This window comes from Prenolepis imparis, unplaced genomic scaffold, assembly GCF_030444845.1.
Source record: "Prenolepis imparis isolate NDT839.2.m4 unplaced genomic scaffold, iyPreImpa1.0 SCAF_4, whole genome shotgun sequence".
Classification (NCBI taxonomy): domain Eukaryota; kingdom Metazoa; phylum Arthropoda; class Insecta; order Hymenoptera; family Formicidae; genus Prenolepis; species Prenolepis imparis.
In genome coordinates, this window is record NW_028141162.1 from 3,621,812 (window position 1) to 3,643,364 (window position 21,553).

The 21,553-nt window shown below is 32.5% G+C and overlaps 1 protein-coding gene across 4 annotated transcripts in view; it reads left to right on the forward strand.

Annotated features, from left to right (window-relative positions):
* The window catches only part of Wake (ankyrin repeat and fibronectin type III domain containing protein wide awake), a 76,982-nt gene that overhangs the window by 15,162 nt on the left and 40,267 nt on the right, over positions 1-21,553 (forward strand). For 3 of the 4 annotated variants that reach the window (XM_083035814.1, XM_083035813.1, XM_083035816.1), the window contains 3 exons: positions 18,642-18,793; positions 19,336-19,467; positions 20,504-20,690. In XM_083035814.1, the coding sequence (XP_082891940.1) occupies positions 18,642-18,793; positions 19,336-19,467; positions 20,504-20,690 (471 nt within the window). The remainder of the gene's footprint in view (positions 1-18,641; positions 18,794-19,335; positions 19,468-20,503; positions 20,691-21,553) is intronic. The other variant, XM_083035815.1, reaches the window with a different exon arrangement.

Here is a 21,553-nt window from a genome sequence, read left to right on the forward strand (position 1 = left end):
TAAAAAATTATTATTACATTTATACAACAAAAAGTTTTTAATTAAAATATTAAGAATATTTTTGTAAGTATATAAAAATCTTAATATATAAAAAATATAAAGTTTCTTCCTAAATTCATTATTTACATTCTTTTCCCTTTGTAAAATTATTATTACATTTACGTTTAATAAATACCTTCTGCTTAATGAAAATCAGGGTCAGGGCCATTCGCTGCACTTGTGCAAAAGACCCGGGGTTGTCGTTATATACATCGTTGATGAAACGTAACGCGGAGATGGGGGCTACTTGACGCGCGTGTAGGGTGTGCATACGTGTTACGTTTGCGCAAACCCTAGCTAGGTCCGTCACGTCTGGTTAAATACACGGATGTAATGCACGACACGTTGTTGGATCTTTGCGATGAGGTTTCTCATTCACTTGAAAACGCACGTAATTTGTGGAGGTTCCATTACAAATTGCGCGAGAGGATGCGCGGTAAAGCGATGGTGTGCAAAGTGCACATAGTATGAATACATGTTATCGCACGTATTCGTGTTACTTCTGCGTATAATTCGCCGTTTTGCGGTAGACACCATATTGCGCGACAACACGATAATTTATCATTCTGAATCGATCTGCCTTCGAAAGCGCAATACATTTTCCGAAAATTATAGATACGAGAATTTTAATTGCAAAATTCTTTCAACTCTATTCGTTGATTATCGTCAAAACTATTGGAAATATTGTTCGTATTTTATTAATGTTTAGGCAAACGAAAAATTCTGTCGAAAGCATATCGTCGCATACGACCAAATAAATAATATCGAGTTATATCGGTGAGCGCGGTAACTAGTTCAAATGCAAATTAATGTAATGCGGCTGATTAAGTCTCCGCAGTAAATCACACAATACTATGATATGTTCAGTTGTATGTATGTACAGTTAAGCGTTACATCAACGATCGTGATTGTGCAGCGGTATCATTATCTAAGCATACCTATATACAAAGTGATATAATACTACAATCGAGCAACAAATGCAAACACATGCATAAACACGCTCACAGACATTTACGTCAGGTGCCATTACATAAGGTGCCAAATTGTCACGTATACTCAAATGTTAATTTGTACAAAGCGTAGTAGCAGCAGCATCAATTGCATTTCTATTCCAAGTAACCGCAAGATATATTGTTAGTGGTTGACCTGTTAGGATTTGCAAGTTTTATAAGATTTCCTCGTCGAAAATAAATAAGGCAGCAATCGGTTCAACAGAGAAAAGTTGTAAAATAAAAATGTAACGGATCAAACGCAAGATGAAAAACAGAAGAGTTATCGTTGCCATTAACAAATAAATTTATTATTTTTTATTTCTTTTTGTCGCTCTGTGATAGATGCGTTTTTTAATCCAACAGCGAGCTCGAAAGACCGATTGCTTTTGCCCAATCAATTGTACCGAAAATTTCGCGTTAAAATTTACAAACAAAACATTAAATTTCATTTGGAAGCACAAACGTAAAATTGGTATCAGTTGATGTGTATTTTTTACTTTCGCGATATCACTTTATCCTATGTATATGTACATATGAAATTATAATCAAACGACCGATATATCGCTTGCATATTTATTATCTGTGCATGATAGATAATTCAGAAAATTTTATTCAACTTTCGATAACAGTAGGAAAATTCATTTATTCACAATTAAACTTTGCGTACAAATCATATGACTATTTCATTTACAGATTGCTTATGCAATCTGTAAATTCCTTATTCTTTTAATGTTTATTTATCTTATGCGCGCGAGTTACTCGAAGCAAATTTGAAAAGAATAAAAAAATTACTTCAGTTAATTTAATAATGATCTTTTTGTAAATTTTTATTTTCTAACGTAAATCGTAAATAATCATATAATTTCACGATAATAGAAATTTGTAGATTAAATCATAACAACAGCATCAATTTTGGAAGAAATAACCGTAATTTCTTCAATTCTTTGCCTAAAATGTTATACATATGTATATACACATAGATACACATATATATTTAAATCAATATATGTATATATTTTATATATTCCACATTTTCACCTTCTTGATCCTTTTCCTTTAGGAAAAGGATTATCATTGAACGGATTCGAGGGCGACGTGCAATTTAACGGCGCTCGCAGCTAAATAAACGTCGCTTAGAGGATTTAAAATATCGTTCGCTCTGATCGAAAGATTGAAAATATTTCATGCAGAAATATCGTACTAGATCGGGCAAATATTTTTAACGTTATATTTTGCATCTACTGTTGAAAAATATTATTCTGCCATAGGTTATCAACACATCCTCGTAAAAAAACATAGCCACGTAAGTTCTAAACCGTTGCATCGAGATTAGTGTATGAAAATTCAGAGATTATAACATTAAGTAATTAAAACTAATTAGTTTTAATGACTGACTTTACTAATCAGCTGTCAGCGCGATGCAGCTTGTCTTCATAATCCACGAGGTGCATAATTTCCGCAAGAGAGAAAAAATTATGGTTTCACCTGCCACACCCATGATCTCAAGTTTGATAATGGCACTTATAGATATATTAGTCGATTAAAATGTCTAATTTAAGAGAAAATGTGAAAAAAAAATTAATCTTTTCTTTACGAAAAGCTGGACATTTTAATACAATTATGTTTTTACGTATGTAAAACGAGAAGAAAGATAAATATTTAAAAAATATTTGTACGTTATCAGCGTTTAAACACAGCCTTAATCAAGTTATATTATTTACATTCTTTGATTTGTCGTAAATTCTTTTCTTTCCTCGGAACGTTCTTACTACGATTTTCGACGTACTGTTGCACTTTCGATAATACGAGGTAACGGAATTGGATTGTATGTTACGTATTGGTTTGTATGATTGCCTTTCCTTTCGTGTCGGCAAGCAAAGGCGGAATTCAATATTACTAAATGCGCTATAATTATAAATGACTTAATTATAAATGCAATTCCGTAAATATGCATTTTCGATGCGGAACAAAGGATACCGGGAGAGAGAGAGAGAGAGAAATTATGGATTATTAAAGGTTAAAAATTAAAAATTGTGACGCAAGTAGTTATTTAACAAAATTTTGTAGAAATGGTTTCGCAATGTCTTTTTTTAAAATCTGAATGTAAAGAAATGTGAATTATATGTTTTCGTGATATTTGTCTACCTTTATATGCCACATACACGCAGGTAACTCACGCGCATACTTAAACTTCGACCATGAATACAGAGTAGCATCGAAGAAGCGTGATCTTTTGATCATGGAAGATCAAAAGATCACGCGATGAGAAACACGCACGTATTTTCATGCAAGGATAGAACGATGATAGAGCTCGCGAAATAAAAATGAAAAAAAATATGTGTGGTTGTTGCAACAATAATAAGGAAGACAGCGGGATCATGAATGAAATAGCGACCATAATTGCGTGTCAAAGGGTTTCGTAATGCCAGTTACAGGCACGCTACAATTATTTTGGTACAATTAGTTCCATATTTAGACGCTTAATACGTCCTTGGCATTATAAATACATATATCTTGTGTAAACGATATTCTTTTCCATATAGTATTTTTTTTAAGAGCTAATAAGGTATCATACACATGTATGAGATTATAAATTGCTGATTCAGCGTACGAAAAGTTATTTCTTCTTTCATCAAATTCCTTGACATATGAAAGAAATCAATCTACTGGCGAAAGAAATATTATTCGCAGGACGACACGATGAAATCTTTTAATGTATATAAATATTTTTACCTGCAGCAATACAAATAATACAATAATAACAATAGCAAACCAACAACAACGCTAATTGGATTGTAAATAGAGCACACAGATGGTAATTGAGGAATGAAAACTGCGCAGTGCGTTAATTGAAACAAATTTAAATGTATTTAAATTTACTAGGTGTTCTTTTAGTTGGAATATTGTTATAACACACCAAGTGCTCGTTAGTAATCATTTGTTTTTGCACTAATAAATGATAAAGATCGTTATATCAGTTTTGTTTATTGTTCTCGAGTGGCCGTTAACATGAACGATTTTATTTATCGCGAATTCGTTCGCGTTTTATGCTCGGTGAGAACCGACAATTGCAATTTACTAGGTCGCGACCGCAGGGGTTGCGACCGACAAGAGTGCGCCTTACAGTTTCCTTATTGGGACCATTTGTCACTGTAAGGTGTGTACAAAGCTCGTAGCTTTACCACTCGGAAAAAGATTGTGCTGTGTTGTTGGGCGCAACATTTGTCAAGTGTACCGAGCGTACGAGCGTGCGACTGAGACGTCACCGCGTGGATGTGAAAAGACCAGGCGCGATATTGCCTGTTTCTTATTTCTTTTCTAGATTTTAACGCAAGAAAGCGTGGGATAACGACGCGACAGTGTGAGGGAAAAATCGCGCAACACGAAAACTCAAATGTATCTAGAGCACACGCGACATATAAAATACAAACAATAATTTATTCTATACATATTTGCATTGTGCGCGCTTGCTCTTACGTAAGAGAAACGGCATATCTCGAGGTATCGGTCGCCATAACTTTAATTCCGTCGTCTTCCGGAACGTAAAGCTCCCGTTAGTGAGATAGCGCTAGACTTTTCATTCGTCTCCGCGATCTAATGACGTCGAAGAAAATCCGCGGTTGAGAAAATTGCGTATATCCGCCGTGTGCACAGGAACATCCGATTCGAGTTTTCCGATATTCCGCAGAAAAAGCGTCTTTGCGTATAATATTGTAAAGTCCAAATTAATTCAAAGTTTGTTGAATTTTTTGAAAAAGGAATATGAACCAACAAAGGGGATCGATAGTTGTCAAGAAAAAATGGAACGTTCTATTGACATTTTGATTCTATCCCTTTTTCTTTTTTATTTCAATGCAATAAAATGTACAGAAAAATATACGCAAAGATTTTTGTGAATATTTTTATATGGCGACGCAGTAGCACAATGCAGTTTCTGCGACATCGTAAAAAGATATTGAGATGTCTCTCAGAAAATATCGTAAACATACTCTCGCTTGATTGATAACTGTAGTCTAGCTAAAACTACGACGGGGAACCACTGTCGTTTTAAGTATAGTCTAGTCTCCTCCGTCTCATGACTTTCCTTTCTGCCATTTGAACAGACGAACCTAATTTACCTCAAGATGAGTAGCCGAGGGCAGGATAAAAGCCAAGGCACACAGACGGAGTAAAAACGCGAGCGATTACCGGAGTCGCGAGACGTTATTGCTATCACAACATCATCCTACGGCACCAACAAATGCCAATCTTTCAGAAATAAGACGTGAAATTGCATAAAATTAGAATGCAATGTTGTATCTAGCGGAAATTATGTTTTTATTACAAGTGAATCAGCCGAACTTCAAGTATATAAATGAGAAAAAAGGGGAATAACATATGAATAACATATATGAATGTATACGTGAATGTATTATTTCCGAGACACAAAGGAAGGAAGTTCGAATTGCTAGAAGCTATTCCGTCGAGAGCCAAAGTTTGAAAGCCGTCATCGATCTCGAATTGATCTTGTTGGCTGCAAAGTTACCATCGAGTTAATTTATTGCGTCTGTATCCGTAACTGCTACACTCATCACTCACAAACTCACGTTGAAACACTTTCTCTCTGAACTGTACATACGTATTGCAATATATTCACTTCAAAGTTCTCGCTGCCTACGCAATGTGTCGATGCCTGTAATAAATGTTTAATTCTCCGACAGTATAATGAGGGCTCGAAGCAATTTCTCGAAATTAACGCTACACAAGGGTTTTCAGCCGCTGAACATTTCGAATGAATTTTCGGAGCTATCGCAGCGCGGTGATTAAGCAATAATTAAGACGAACTCCATGACTCGTCCTCAAAGTTTAGCTCGAGATAACGCACACCGAAAGAGATAATTACGTGGCGAGAAGAATGTTGAAGTACGTCCTTCTCTTCAAAATTAAAATTTTCATTTTTATTATCATGACGTAACTTTATCCGTCGCTCTCAACTAATTTGCATTCGAACCAGCTCCACCACTTTTTATCCTACTTTTCTTTCTCAAGTGCGTATATATTATACAATGTATATACAATTTAGCATACTCTCTCCTTCGACTTTTAACATCATAACTTGTTTTTATCGAAACTTTTTCTCTTATTGCAGAATTTTTAAAACTAGTACTCTTCATATGAGAATTTAAGCATTAGATATAAAGTGGCAGTCTCTATGAGAGAGATAAAAGATTTCGGTTCTAAAAATGTAATCAGTAAAATCATTGCAATTTTCATACAAATTTTTGTCAAAGCGTGTAAAGCTATTAATTTGAGTGTCACTATTGATGTATATATCCAGTTTTACCATCAAGTATATACCTAATGTTTCGAGAAAGACGATAAGCCAAAATAAAGTGTCGAATTAACTTGCGAAATTAATTGCTTGCAGTAATTTCCCCGAGGTAGCTAACTCGTCCCAGCTGAGCAGTCTTTGCTTAGCACTATCTCTCTACGATGCATTTTCGCAGAAAGAATTTCAGAAAGAAAGGGAAAGAAGAGAAAGAGAGAATTTTCTATTAAAATTGTCAAAAGAATATAAAAAAGAATTTCTCGGAAGCAGTCAGAAAATTGGGACTTGCAGACAACGAAAATGGAAACATAATATCTGGCGGAAACGTGAGAGAGAAAACGTTATCGTGCACTCGTCTGGAAACTTGCCTACCATACCCAACATAGGGAAGCTATTTCCGGTGGGACCGACAAATCTGACGTACACGAAACACGCGGATTTTCAAGTGTTGGCAGAGGCAAGTCGTGCTGTTACGAATATATATGCCTCTTTGCATCACGTCGTTTGCGAATGCATGCATGACATTCACCATGTGCTACATCATTGAAGCTGCAAACGATGCAGCAGACAAAGATGATATCTTATTCATTAACTACGACGATAAAAGTGTTTCATGCTACGAGAATAAATTCAGATCAAGTTTGTTCGGCTCGGACTTGTCTATTTTTAGAATAAATTGAATTGTGTTCAATTACTTTGCATTAATTACTTTGTATTAATTATATTCGCAAATATAATTTAATATAGTAAATAATTTGTTACAAATAGAAGATGAAATATCGTAAGAAAGTATATCAAAATACGTTTTTTTTTTTATCTTCTTTATCTTCTCTGCTCTCTCTCTGTCTCTCTTCTTTTATTTAGTTTTCGAATTATTTATTATCGGATTTAATATTATCAAATTTATTATTATATTTAGTTGTCAGATTATTTTCGCTAAAAATATTGCCTTATCTTCAAACGATAGCTTAAAGCTTAAAGAACTCAGTAGGAGAAAAAAATATTTTTGCATTCGAGATGGAAAAAAATTCATGATATAAGTTATATCTTATTTACAGAGATCAGAATGATACACAGACGAAAAAAATACGTGGGACGTGATTCTCTGAATGCTCGTCAAAGCAAATATTATAGTTTTAGAAATACCTTTTGTCTACTCTTGTAATTCAAATGCAAGAATGAAGACTGTTTCCATATGGTATGTTTTGAATTTCGTAGACTACACACTGCAAGCTGTTGACAATTGAAGCTAAAAATAAATACGATATTCCATGTCGGTCTAATATTTGCAATAATGAAATTTTTTTTCTCTTTTACCATGAAATATTATTCAGTCTTATAGTACAAGAATATTTTTACAAATTTATTTATCTCTTTACTCATTTGTTTTCTTAAAAAGAGTATACATTAACGAAAGGTGTCATAAAAATGTATGCAGTATATTTTCTCTATTCTATTTTTATTCTTGCATGAAAATTAAATTTAACGTAAAAGAAAAATATATTTTCCTAATTTATTTTATTCTTAAAAAAAAATAAATAACAATGTATAGGAGACTTCTCTGTTCTCTGGTCAAGATTACAGTCCTATATATTTGACGTTATAGAAAATATACGATGGTTGGAGCATATAAACTGCGGTTTTCATATGGTAATAAAAGTAAATCAAGTTGGACGTACAGTTCATCTATGTACATGTATATAGTAAAGAGAAAATTGGATAAAGCAACCACAAAAAATTCGTTAACGCACAACGGTTGTAAAAACAAAAAAAATAAAAGAATTTTCGCACGAATCTTTCATATTCAATTTCTCTCGTATCTCATAAACTCATAAAATTAAACTTTTATTCTGTCGCTTTAGAGAAGCAGACTCTGCCACTTAACTCATTCATTCTCGAAATTCTGCAGAGAAAAGCATCCTAGCAAGCGACTAATTAAAATTTTTCGTACGTCTCGTCTATGGAAATTCACATGCTTCTTCTCTTTGCACATGCATGTTCATTTAATCTCACATTGTTGACAAGAAAAACAAACTATTTTTTCAGATATTTAAAGAATCTCTACATATTATGAAGTTACAAGTATCGCTGTAATTTCTTACTCCATTTTTATTAATTAGTTTGTTTGTTAATAAATTACATGTCTATTCGTTTTATTTGTCAACAGATATACACATTTGTCGCGTGTTGAAATACAAGAATTATTTTTACATTATTTTTCTAAAATAATAAGAGTGTTGAAAAAATGTCAAACATTTTTTTAATTAATATACAGATATATTCTGTACCATGAAAATTTTCTTTATGTATGTGATTCATCTTTAATTTTAAATCATATTTTGATGAAAAATTCTAAACCATAAACGAAACAGTTTAGTCGTATGTCCAACCCGTTATTTCATTTTTTTCGTTGTATTTTTTCAGCGCACCTTTCGACAAACGCCAGGATTCCGAGGCGGCATTGATTTTTCCCCTTTTCCTGCCGGCTTGTTACTTCATTATTCGCTTTGTGATCGTACGCGAGTTTTACGCTCGACGAGACGGCGCTTTAATTATCTTCGATCGCGCTTTCGCCACGAAATGCCATATGTGAAGTCGCTGAAAATTCCATTTATCCGTACGAGGCGATTATTGGCCTTACGTTTTGCTGACAGGCGCACGAGCATCTCATATAAATAATCGGAAAAAGCAAAGGACGTGGTGCATAAGGCGTATAGGTTTGATAAGAAAATCTACGCTAGAAATAAACCTTTAAAAAGATCTAGTACCATGACATTTTATTACTCAACGGACTTTGAGTGACCTGGTTTGCTCTCAGTGACATTTTAAAAACGAAAATTGTTGAATAATTTAGCGATGTTATTTTATAATATATAGCATAATTTCTATAATTTCTATGTATTCTTACAATTTGTATATGTATTATTACAATTTACTATAAAATGTATATTCTCTCGGACGTTATTATAAAACAGATATATTTATACAGCAATTTTATACAGCAATTTATTTAAAAAATTGCAAAATTATGCAATTATTCTATTTATGCAACCATAACATTTTAATGTACAATTTATTTGTTGTCATTATTTACGCATATTCTAAAACTAATTTTCTAAAGAATTTAATGCTATTCCATGAATAAAAGGTTTATGGCACTATTGTATCAATAATAATTCAATTTTTATAGTCAATATCCACATAATGTCACTCTGCAGAATACTTTAAATTACTTCATAATTTAACAACGTACGTTAGGAACTGAATTCAAAATATATAGGACGTTTATTTTATGTGCTCAGACATAGAGACATTAATAAAACTAAAAGATTATAAATCGAAAACTTTTAATTTTTAGAATGTTAGCAAATTAGAAAAAGTAGTTTACGAAAAGAATATTAATATGTACGTTTCATAGTAAACTTGAGTTTAATATATGTAGAAAGCATATCGTACGATATCGGATAAACTTCGCTTCACGAAAAAAGTTTTAAAGAAATATAGAATATGTATAATTATTGCAAATTTTATTTGACATCAAAGTATCGAATGATATATAACGGGAATCTTACTTTGTGTATAAAGTAGCAAATCCACGTAAAGCCTCTTTTCCTCCTACATATTTATATCTACATATCAATTTCTGACATTTTTAAATATTATATGTAAAAAAAAAATCTGTAGGAGTCTCCTTCACTCTCGAAAATTAGATTTATTTCAATAGAATAATCGATTTCTCACAAAATCGAAAAAGTTACGAGATTTTTCAACTTTTGCAATTCTAATAACTTTTGCATTTTTGCAAATAGAAATTTCGCACCTACGTGAAATAGTGAAAAAAGTACGCGGGGGAAAAGCGTGCGCGGCAAGATTGTAGGAAAAATTACGAGGTATTCTCCTTTCTGGAAACTCCATACTCGCTCTGGTTCGCTCTCCGAGATGCTATGGCGCTAAAACGGATTGAGATACGGAGTCGCCGTTTTCAACGAAGGTCACGAACACGATAATACGATAGCGAGTGTGCCAAAAACGTTTTATACGATTGAAAGAAAGAAATTTACGTACCCTGATATCGCGGAAACATGCGAATCAATCATTCCTTATCATGTTCTTATTAAAGATGCATCAAATTACAAAATCGCGATAAATGTGTTCCCTCAAAATTTTTCATGCGGTCAAGTACCATACATATGAAAAACAAATATTTATATTATATATATATATATATATATATATATATTGTATATATTATATTTTATATAAAACAAATTGACGAATATATTTTATATATGTTAGCAAACATATATCAAAAGAGCAATAAAAATGTTTCGATACTTTACACGAGGTTAAATCATCGCAGACTCAATTTTCTGAATTCTCTTCCTCAATTCGTTCAGAATATCTTATAATAATTTAATCGTTGATGTGCGCAAGAAAAGGAGTCTCTTCTTACGATGAGCCGGAATGAGATACCTTTACACGACATAGCTAGCTCATTTAGTGGAAATGGAAAGAAGCCATTAGAGTTTCTCAGTCATTCACGCAGAACAAAAGCTGTTAACACGATACACACTACTCCGGTGCCGGAATATTATCTTGCCAACATCCCTACTGAAAGTAATCCTCGTTCGTTCAAAGTGTTATCGATCCCGTAGCAATCACTCGCGATGACTCTTAAAAAATATCGAAATTTGAGACAAACAAGCTCTGAAGCTACAAAGAAATTACTGATATTAGCGTGCAGATTCTTAAAAAAGATAGATATGAGAAGAGAAAAAATGTAAAGTCATAAAGAAAGGCTGAATTGTACTGGAGAGACCAAGAGGGAGAAGAAACGCGCGAGTAGGATGAAACAAACGATTGTGTCATTTCTTTGAGCTAATAATTGAAAATTTAATCCAACGTGGCGTAATCGAGAAAGTAAAGTAGATAAACCGATGGAGAGTTCAACGAGTTTTGCAGTTCGCTTCTTTGATTTCCTTCGAATAAAGCCGAGAAATGGATTAAATATATTTACCAAGTTAAATGTCCCATCAGTATAATCGCCATCATTTTTGCCAATTGTCAAGCTTCTAATTAATAGATCTTCTATAATCAGCCCTTACTATGCCATGAAATAACAAACGACGAACATGTGAGTAATATTCTTCCACCGGTTCTTGTAATATCCGATAATTGGCACTTGATATTCGTCCAGAATTGCGCAATTAAAGTCTCCTCGAGACTGAGGTCACATCGCCTCTCTTCTATCTTTGACCTTAATTAATATAAAATATTCATGCCTACATTTTAAATCTGCTATTTTATGATATTCAATTATTATTGAATTTATTATGCGATATATACATATATCATATTGTCTCGTACTCTTTATATAACTTGTGTAAAGTTTTAAAAACACGAATGATATTTACATCTCGCGTTTTGTAATGCAAATAATTAATAAAATGTATAACATATATAATAAATAAGCGTTTTTTTCAATCACGATGTAAAATTTATAATTAAAAATATTGCAAATATATATATCAAACATTTTTTAAGTACACCGATTCTATATTGCTCAGACGAGTAAATATTTTTCTAATTAGCAATAGTGCAAACCTCACAAAGAAACGTTTATTTGTACAAGATCTCACCTTCCCATACTCGACATTAATCGAAGGTCCCCTCGCATTATTGACATTGGCCACATTCCAGATCACAAATGACAAATATGATGACATGCGCGCATATTAATTCTAATAACATTCATATTATAGATTTATAAGTGTAAAAATGCGAGAAAAACATTTGTTACGAGTAATCTTCCGGGATTATACACACTATTGCTAGGTATTACGGTGGTTAAAAAAAGAACATCGAAATAAAACGCGATATTTCGAAATACGAAAATTCGCGTACTATGCGGCAGCAAAAAAAGTTACAATTTTACGGGCTCCGACAGTTTTTTCGATGAAACGTTCATCAGCTGTATATCGAGTTGCGTGCCTACAGGCAACGCGAGTGATAAATATCGCGTCGATGAAAGATCAAAGATAAATGAGAGATAGTGTTCATCTGTCTTTCCAACACGATCAATAATCTTTCCGCTTATATAAATAGCCGCTATTGATTTTCCACTTTGCAACGTATTCTTCGTTTGCCTTCTCTCATCGGATTGCCGGTCTTCAGAGAGAGAGAGAGAGAGAGCGAACACTATGAAAACAAACAATTTGCCTCTTCATTACGGTGTGTATTATATTATAAATCTCTCTTTACGCTTTTTTAAAGTTACAAAACAATGTATATCATAAAATTAAAAATTAAAAATTTATACAAATTATTAAAAATAAAATATTTATTAAAAAAATTAAAAATTAATACAAAATAAAAAAAAATTTATTTAAAAAAACTTGGCGCTGCTAAATTTAAAACCCGCAACCTCCGTCATATTTTTATAAAATTAATTTAGCAGCGCCAAGTTTTTTTAAATAAATTTTTTTTTATTTTGTATTAATTTTTAATTTTTTTAATAAGTATTTTATTTTTAATAATTTGTATAAATTTTTAATTTTTAATTTTATGATATACATTGTTTTGTAACTTTAAGCGTAAAGAGAGATTTATAATTATACGATTCCACATGGGTTTGCAACTTCCAGCGTAAAAGGAGATCTATAATGTAATTATATGATTCTCATTAGTTTGCAATCGGAAGCGAGTATAATTATTATATAAAACTCTATATAGGTTTGAAATTTTAATTTTTTAATGTTACAAATTTTAACTTTTTCTTGGCGCAATTTTTTTTATATCATTATTTTTTTAGGATATATCTTGAAAATTTAAACAAATATTTTTTACAACTTTTTTTTTTAATTAATACGATTCTATATGGGTTTGCAACAAATAATTTTTCATTTGTACAATTCTACATAGGTTTGCAATGTATGGTGTAGTAAGATAATTACTAAATATATGAATAAAGCTGGAAAAAGTGAGTTGTCAGATGCCATCTCCTTAATAAGAATAATAACAAATCATTAGCGAGTAATCTTTGGAATATTGCTTTGCGATTTACGAATAATAGTGAATGTGGAGCTTTGGAAGCTGCTGATACATCGTTAGGTATTCCTTTGTATGAAACTGATCGAAATACAACTATCAAATGGTTAGACGTTAACCAAATACGATACAGAAAATTAAAAAGCCCAAGGAAATTTATGCTCTTAATGCTGAATTTACAAATATATTTTGTCCATCTTTGATAGATAATCATTATCCACATAGACCAAATGAATTAGAAAATATATCTCTTTTTGAAATTGCACAGTGGTACGATATCTCGAAGATCAAACCGAAAAATGAGGATATTGAATATTTTAAAATAAATAATGGTTATTATCTTAAACGGCGACAACGTGGATATCTTATAAATCGTTATATGTAGATATGATGTTAATACGCAGCCGGAAAATTATTTCTTTGCGTTATTACTTATGTTTAAACCATGGCAAAAATTAGAGGATCTTAGAAATGAATGCGATACATACGCTGAATCGTTTCACAAAGTAAAATTGCATCTTGTTAAAGCATTGCAATATCATGAAAGATTAGAAGAATTACAAAAAGCATTTGAAACTGCAAAACAGTTAGTTCAGCAATGCTTAGATGACGATTTACAAAAACAGGAATCTCAAGATGATCCTGAAAATCCAATAGGTGTTCAAAATATAGAGGCTGGAGAAGCAATGCAAGATTTCGAAGATCTTGGTGATAAAGTAATTCAAGAAATAGATGTATCTGAAATGATAGAAAAATTAAATATTGATCAAAAACGAGTATTCGATAAAGTTATCAATACTATAGAATTAGATAAATTTGTATTACGATTATATGTTAGCGGAGAAGGTGGTACTGGAAAAAGTTTCTTAATAAAGACTATTAAATGCTGGATAAAACAAAATATAAACAAAGATACTACTGTGTATTATATTGATAAAAGCTGTTTTTTGGGCCAACACTCAAACAAGTTAAACGTGAGCTGAGATAAGAATCTATTTAAGTGTTATGTCGGAATTAAATTGCGTATATATAAATTATAATCTCGCGATTTATCCCAAAAATCCTATTACGAAATTTCAATTCTTATGTGTTTGTAATTTTCAAATAATTTCTTGGAGATTAAAAAAATATAATGATAATTAATAAAATAATAAAAGTATATATCCCTTAAATGAGGCAACCACCTCGGAGAATCGCGAAACATTCTAAGAAATTTTAGTTTCGCAATTGATTACGCTAAATGCATTCTGATGGTGCAACGCATCGTAAATCTGCATTTCAATGTTGAGTGTCTGTTAACGGTAAATTTATTGCATCAATGCAAAGCATTCTCGACGTACATTATTTCTTGGCTGTTGTTCCACTTTGCATACCGGTAACCTCTTAAATTTATGTTTGACCCTACGGATAATATATGCGACAAGTTCGGGACATATCACGCAAAATTCTAATTTCAGAAAATTATGAGTTACATGTCTAACTTTGCAATGTCACAAGCTTTAAGATAATTTTCTTTTTAACTTGATATTTCTTTAAAAGCGAAAATATTGTAATACTTTAAAAGTTTAATTAATTTTGTGATTATATATGTGCGTACAACAAACATAAATATAAAATGCCTGTTTCACATAAATAATCAAAATAAAATACATAGCATATATAATAGAAGAACGAATTATATATTACATTATGTAAGATTGAGAATTACTCGTCATTAGCATTTGAGATTTCTACTGTAGCAAAGATCTCTGAATTTTCGATCGCAGGAAATGGAAGGAACGAATATGCTCTAATGCCATCTCTTTCAAGACGATTCGATGATCTAGAAATTACAGTTGCAAAGATCAAAGAGTAATCGAAAGTCGAGGAAAATCAGAGACGATTCTACAAACTGAGCCAAAGTCTTCTTCATAGTATCTCTTCCTTCTCTGAATATTGTAAAATAGAGATGTCTAAAGAAAAATACGCTGTTTTTTTATCATCCGAAAAGATTCGATTACAATTACATGAAATCATTGCAGACAATTTTAATAAATCTATTTTTGAATCTGTTTAATTATAGTGAAATATACATACAAGTGTCTCTCTTGTATTCGTTCAAAATTAATTACCACAGAAGCAGAATCTTCATTTCATTAAGAAAGAGAGAGAAAAAAAAGAGAGAGAGAGAGAGAATCTTTGTATTATTTCTCTTCAAATAATTTTCTTTGAAAAATTATCAGCCAGATAATTTATTGTGGTTTGTAAAATATATACTTATTATTATGAAATACAAGAAACTTTTTTTCCAGTTAATCTTTTCCCCTTTTCAAAGTTGAAAAAAATTTTTTTTTACGTAAAATATTTTTTGATCGGTTACTAGTATCAAGCTCACCGTTTTCCATACTCGTATCGACACGTCGATTGAAAAGTATTCAGCCATCGGAGCGCTATAGAAAACTCATTGTTGACTCGTGTTCCTTCTCACTGCACACGACCGAGTATTCTCGGGGTGGACAACTGTTCGACTTTTGTATCGCGCGTCATGTTGGAAAAACACGACGATATATCAACTAGTAAGGTGTGTAATCGTCACGAGTATATCACGATTCTATTGAAACCCATTGATATCTCAAAGCTTTATACTCAGTGAAGATGTAAAGATGAGAATATAAATAATATTACCACATTATTTTGTGAAACATGCATAGAAATAACAAAAGTAAAATACTATAATATAATCTCATATAATAAAATAATAATATAATAGAATATAATAATAGAATAGAATAAAATAAAATAAAATAGATAATGAATCTTCTTGCAGCGCAATTTTTCTTTATGCGCGAAATAAATACATTTCATCTCTCTTGAAATGTAGCCGGATTTAAGTTAGCAATTATTCTTGTTTACGTTGTCATTTCGTAACATCGTAAGCCCATTTGTGTGTGTCTCCACAAGTCCCATAAGTTAAAGAGACTTGGGCGTTCCCAATGGTTTCTCAAGGATGTGCCATTCCCCTCGTCGATTTACGATGACGCGTACAATCAATTAGATTTCTCCATCTTTTCCACCGTTTTACTCTATCCTGAGGGTAAACGCTTTTTTTCTTTCGGAGAAAAACCACATCTTTTCTGACATTTCTCAGAAGTGTTGTACTTTGTTCGTTGTTCCGTCATTAGACTGATTAATTTAATTTCACACTATTCTAGAGCAACTCTCGCGTAAATTTTGCCGATATAAAATAATTTCCTCTTCGGCATTGAAAGAAATTCTGTATGCGATAAATCTTGTTCTAAGATATTAAAATTACACATATCGATTATATTTTAGATATTAAAAACATTATTATTAAATGCGTAAAAAATTTTTCATTTGTTATATTTTACATTGCTTTTTTCAGTTTGTTAAAAAATCGAAATACGCAATCTTGGTCGAGTTTGTTTTCCTAAATTGCGATGAACGTATATCGCTACCGTGGGAGCAATTTTAATTCTTGTAACTTTTACGTCCTCTCTCCGTAAATCTTAAATTCTCAGGATACCTCTACATTTCACGTAAAACAAATTGGCGCATACTATATATTTAAATCGTAAAATAAACATTGGACTATAACTCTACATCGGAAAAATTTCTTCTCTTCCGTATTTCCCTTACACAACAATTCCTGTACTATACAATATTAACGAAATTAATATGGTGTTTATGAAGAAATTCGTGTGAGATAAAATTTACAGTCATATCTGTTTGCGTCATGTACCTATAAAATATTTTAAAGAAAATTGTCCGAGTTCCTTCTTGAGAAGGAAAGGAAGGTCTTCACCTGAGACGATCAAAAGAAACTAAATAGTGAAGACGAGAAAGTTTGGTGAAAAGTGCGAAGCACGAACAAAGCAAGTTACTGCAATCAAGAACTCTCCGTGAAATGTGTCGCTACAGATATAACTCGCTCGTACGTACTTTTAGCCGGGGAAGCTCTAGGGACTTGATTAGGATATATCGCTGCTTGTCTTTGCTCACGTCTTACTGCTGCTTAGTGACAGGGTACCGCACAAGAAACGAATTTCCGTTCACAGGATTGTCGGCACTGATAATTACATCTTATTGTTAGAGTTCGATGCTTTTAATTTCCAGTACATATGGTAGATATGTCCAAGAAAGCAATATTCCTTTTTACTTTTTAAAACATTCTCGCTAAGTCACCTATCTTGTAAATTTATTTAATATTTCATTATTTTTGCTATTGCAAAACAACTAATCCGCGTTGTTTTACATCGAAAACTGAATATAAAATATTATTGAAAAATATTACAGAATTATAGCGGTTGAGATATTGATTCTTGACTTTACACAAGCAGCGAGTTTCGCTCGAGGGCAAGCAGTCATATAAGAAATGAATTGCCGGAAAATCATAATTCAAATGTCGCGTTGTGACAATATTTTATCATAAAATTGCCATCTTTCATCAAAAATATAGGTATATTTTTCACAGAAAAAATCTTCTCGCATGTTATATAAAAAGTTATTTACCATTAAGTGTATATTAAATTTTGACAGATATCGAAACATACGCGATTATTAGACTATTATAGGAATTCAGAGAGAGACAGAGAGAAGAGGTGATATATAATTATGCGTATATCTCTCGAACGAGAGCATTTAATTAAATGGTGGTGTTAATTAGATTGACATTTTATATATAGCATACAAGAATTAATGGCAAAAACTATTATAATTTCACTAATGCGATCAGTTAATCGTGATGCGATAAATTATAATTGATTTAATTTATCACCAAAGTTATATCGTGCCAATCTAGTGTAGATTACGAAATTACACACATACACACACATAACTATAAAGATAAAAGGTTACAAGAAAATAGTAAAAATAAGATAGATCTAAAATGGATCAAAGAAAAAAAAAACTAAAAACACAAATATGTTTTAAAAGAATACATAATTATCACTCTGAAATGAAAATGTAAAGCGTATGTGTGGAAGTAAAAAAAGAATATTTTTATAGATATTATAAAAGAAAAGTATAAAATAATTATTATATATGCACATATGGCGATAAATAAAGACAAGTGAGTCACTTGTATCATCAAAATTGAAAATCGTTTCTAACAAGATCAATTTTTCGATCTACATATCTGGATTAGCATTTTATTCAAATTATGAATACTAGTATATGGTTAAATTTGAATAATAAAATATCGTAATAAATGATTCAGTGTGAACGATCGATTTCATTGAATCTTTTTATTTTTACAGCACGCCCGCCATAGAATGCAAACCCGAGAACAGATCGGCGGCGCGAGGTCCCGGAGGACGTCCAGCTCCACTTTTACGATCCAGAACTCTACCGGCCATTATCGCGCCCGGTCTCAATATACTTCAGGCTCAAATCGACGCTCGTTACAATGGCAAGTATAAATAGCATTTTTATTCTCTTCTGCCTTTTTTCTTACATAGTTTTTCGTACTAATACTATTTGCGTCTTATTGGCGTCTTGATCCATTTTCTTATGACAATGTTTCCTTTGTAACACTCGTGCTGCCTGCAGCTTTTCCTCCCTTCGCGTTTCAAATACCCAGTTATCTCGAAATGTCTCTTTCATCTTTCCATTGCTAGTAATCTGCTTTTAATGCGCGAATACGATATTGCTCCTTACCATTGTTCTATATCGTTCTGTATTCTTCTTCTCGCGCAATTTATATGTATAAAAAGGATATATAGTTAAATTAATAATCGTCGTATTTTTTAAAATCCATATATATAGATATAATTTAGTCCTTTTTGCACGTTGTTGATGCATCATCTTTCTACCACTGTAAGCGTTAGATTTCATAACTGTAAGTTTCTCGTTACTTGTAAATTTTGAAACATTCGTGCATACACAGATGCGATTACGTTCAGAAATAGCCATCTCACCATTTAATCATAGTCATCTTTCGCTCGCATTCAGCGGTAACAACGGGGATATCGGTCGTTCCACCTTCCAATACGGACAATACGACTTGCGCGAAGCGCGGAAGCACGGCTTCCCAATGTACCAAGCTTCTTACGCCGAGAATATCCTTTACGGATGACACGATAGGTAAGGTACCAAGAATTTATTGCACAAGTCATATAAAATGGACTTTCAAGTTTATATATTTCAGTCTCACAGCCCCCGCGCTTTAAAAGCTGACGTGTTCGCACACTACTTTCGTATTCTTCTACCGCTCCTTCTTAAAGTAAATGTTACATTTTTCCTATTGTGCATGTGGATTATCTAAGATCATCTAATAGGATTGTCAATTTTTCGATTGTGATTATTGAAGCGATTTAGATAGCGAAGCTATCTATAACGTATTAATATCCTTATGTGTAATTCCCTTATTAATATAGAGTACAAGCATGCTTGTGTATGTGTAAAGATGACAGAATTATTATTGTTATTATTGCAAACTTATTATATTATGTTGAAGAAATTAATAAAAATTTTAATTTGAATTATTGCAGAAAATGTAATGGATTTCAAATTAGTATAATTTCTTGCAAACTTGTTTCTCATTATTCGAATAATTAGCACTCTTTTATTGTTTTCTAGTTTCTACGCGGTGTTTGCATATGCAAATTGGTGGAATTGCAATTTTTCAAATGTTTTAAATTTTAAGCGTTAGAATTGAATTGTTATACAAATATCACGCCTTGTCATCGAAAATTAATCTCTTGTGTATTATTTGAAAACGTGCGTCATATTTTATGTGTTATGATTTCTTTTTCTTCCGAGGAGAGGTACTTTTCGGAAGGTTATTAAAATTTTCTAATGTCTAAATCTAATAATGTCTAAATATTGAAGATGCATTTAAAATTATCTAGATAAAATTGTCTAAATAATTATCTAAATAATTGCCTAGAAATTGTTTAATAACATTAAAAATTATCTTAAAACTGTGTTTAATGTTGAAGAAACATTGCAAGATTGATGTGAGCAAAACTCGTTTGCTTGATACACACACGTGAATGATCACTGTGGCGCCTAGAAAGTTACCGAAGGTGGATTTTACGCGGGTATTGACTGTCGGGCAACCGGAGGAGAATCGTTGATTGTGCGGCCAATTCTTCATGTCGGTTTTTCTCTGTGACAGCACGCCGTGTCTCCGACTCCGGACCGGTGAGCAGGGAATCCTCCAAGGAACACTCAGCAAGAAGCGGCAGGTTAAGCACCTCCAGCATCGGCGGCTCGCAACCACTCAACCGGCTTGCGAGGCTCTTGAACCAGAGGCCGAGCTTCACCCCGAGTGATGAAATTCCACGACGGCTCTCTTGGGAGAGGTATGTCACCGAATTATATCGAATTGTATCGTGCGTACTTCGTTGCAATATATACATTGTGCATTCACTGTGCGAAAAATCAAGTCGCAATCGGATGATTATTACTAACGATATGACTTTATGTAATTTGTAACCCGATATCGTGCTTAAAAACGGTTCTGAACGCGACGGAATCTTGATATTTTTACAAGCGAGCACATCTTTTACATACAAGATTCATAAGAAATTTGTATATTGGTTGAAGGCAATCTGTATAGCGGATATATGGAGCAAGCGCTGCGAAAGATTGGCTCTGACGACGCAAAGAGATATTAGTCGAAACCGATAGAATACGAAATTAGATGGAAAACCAATAGACAAACGTTAACCTGGCGAAACTGCTTAATAATTGCATTCGGCATTTGCTTTGCAAAGTGTTCTCGCCGAATTAAATTTTGAATTGGTCTTTGAATTGGCAAATAAAATGCTGGAGAATCACTCGATTCTTTATTCAATCACGCGAATGGATGGAAGAAACTCGATTTTTTTGTAAGCTCATATTTGATTCGTGAAACATGTTATAGCTAATGTTAGTGAGTGATCCTCTTGACTATGTCCACTTTATCATGTCGCCTTCATTGTTGTTTTCCCGGCTCGATCAAACGTCCTCCTCATTTTTCGTGTTACTCGTGTGATACGATCGAACATTTATTTCGCGTAGCTACAGAAATATTAGGCGGTTAAGGAATATTTTGATAATGACGTGTATAAATCGCTCATGTTGATTCAATTCTTTCAGAAACTAGATTGTCATCTAGATGAATCATCTAGATAGTCTCAGAAAAAAATAGGGTCACTCTATAACAAATAATTTTTTTCAAAGG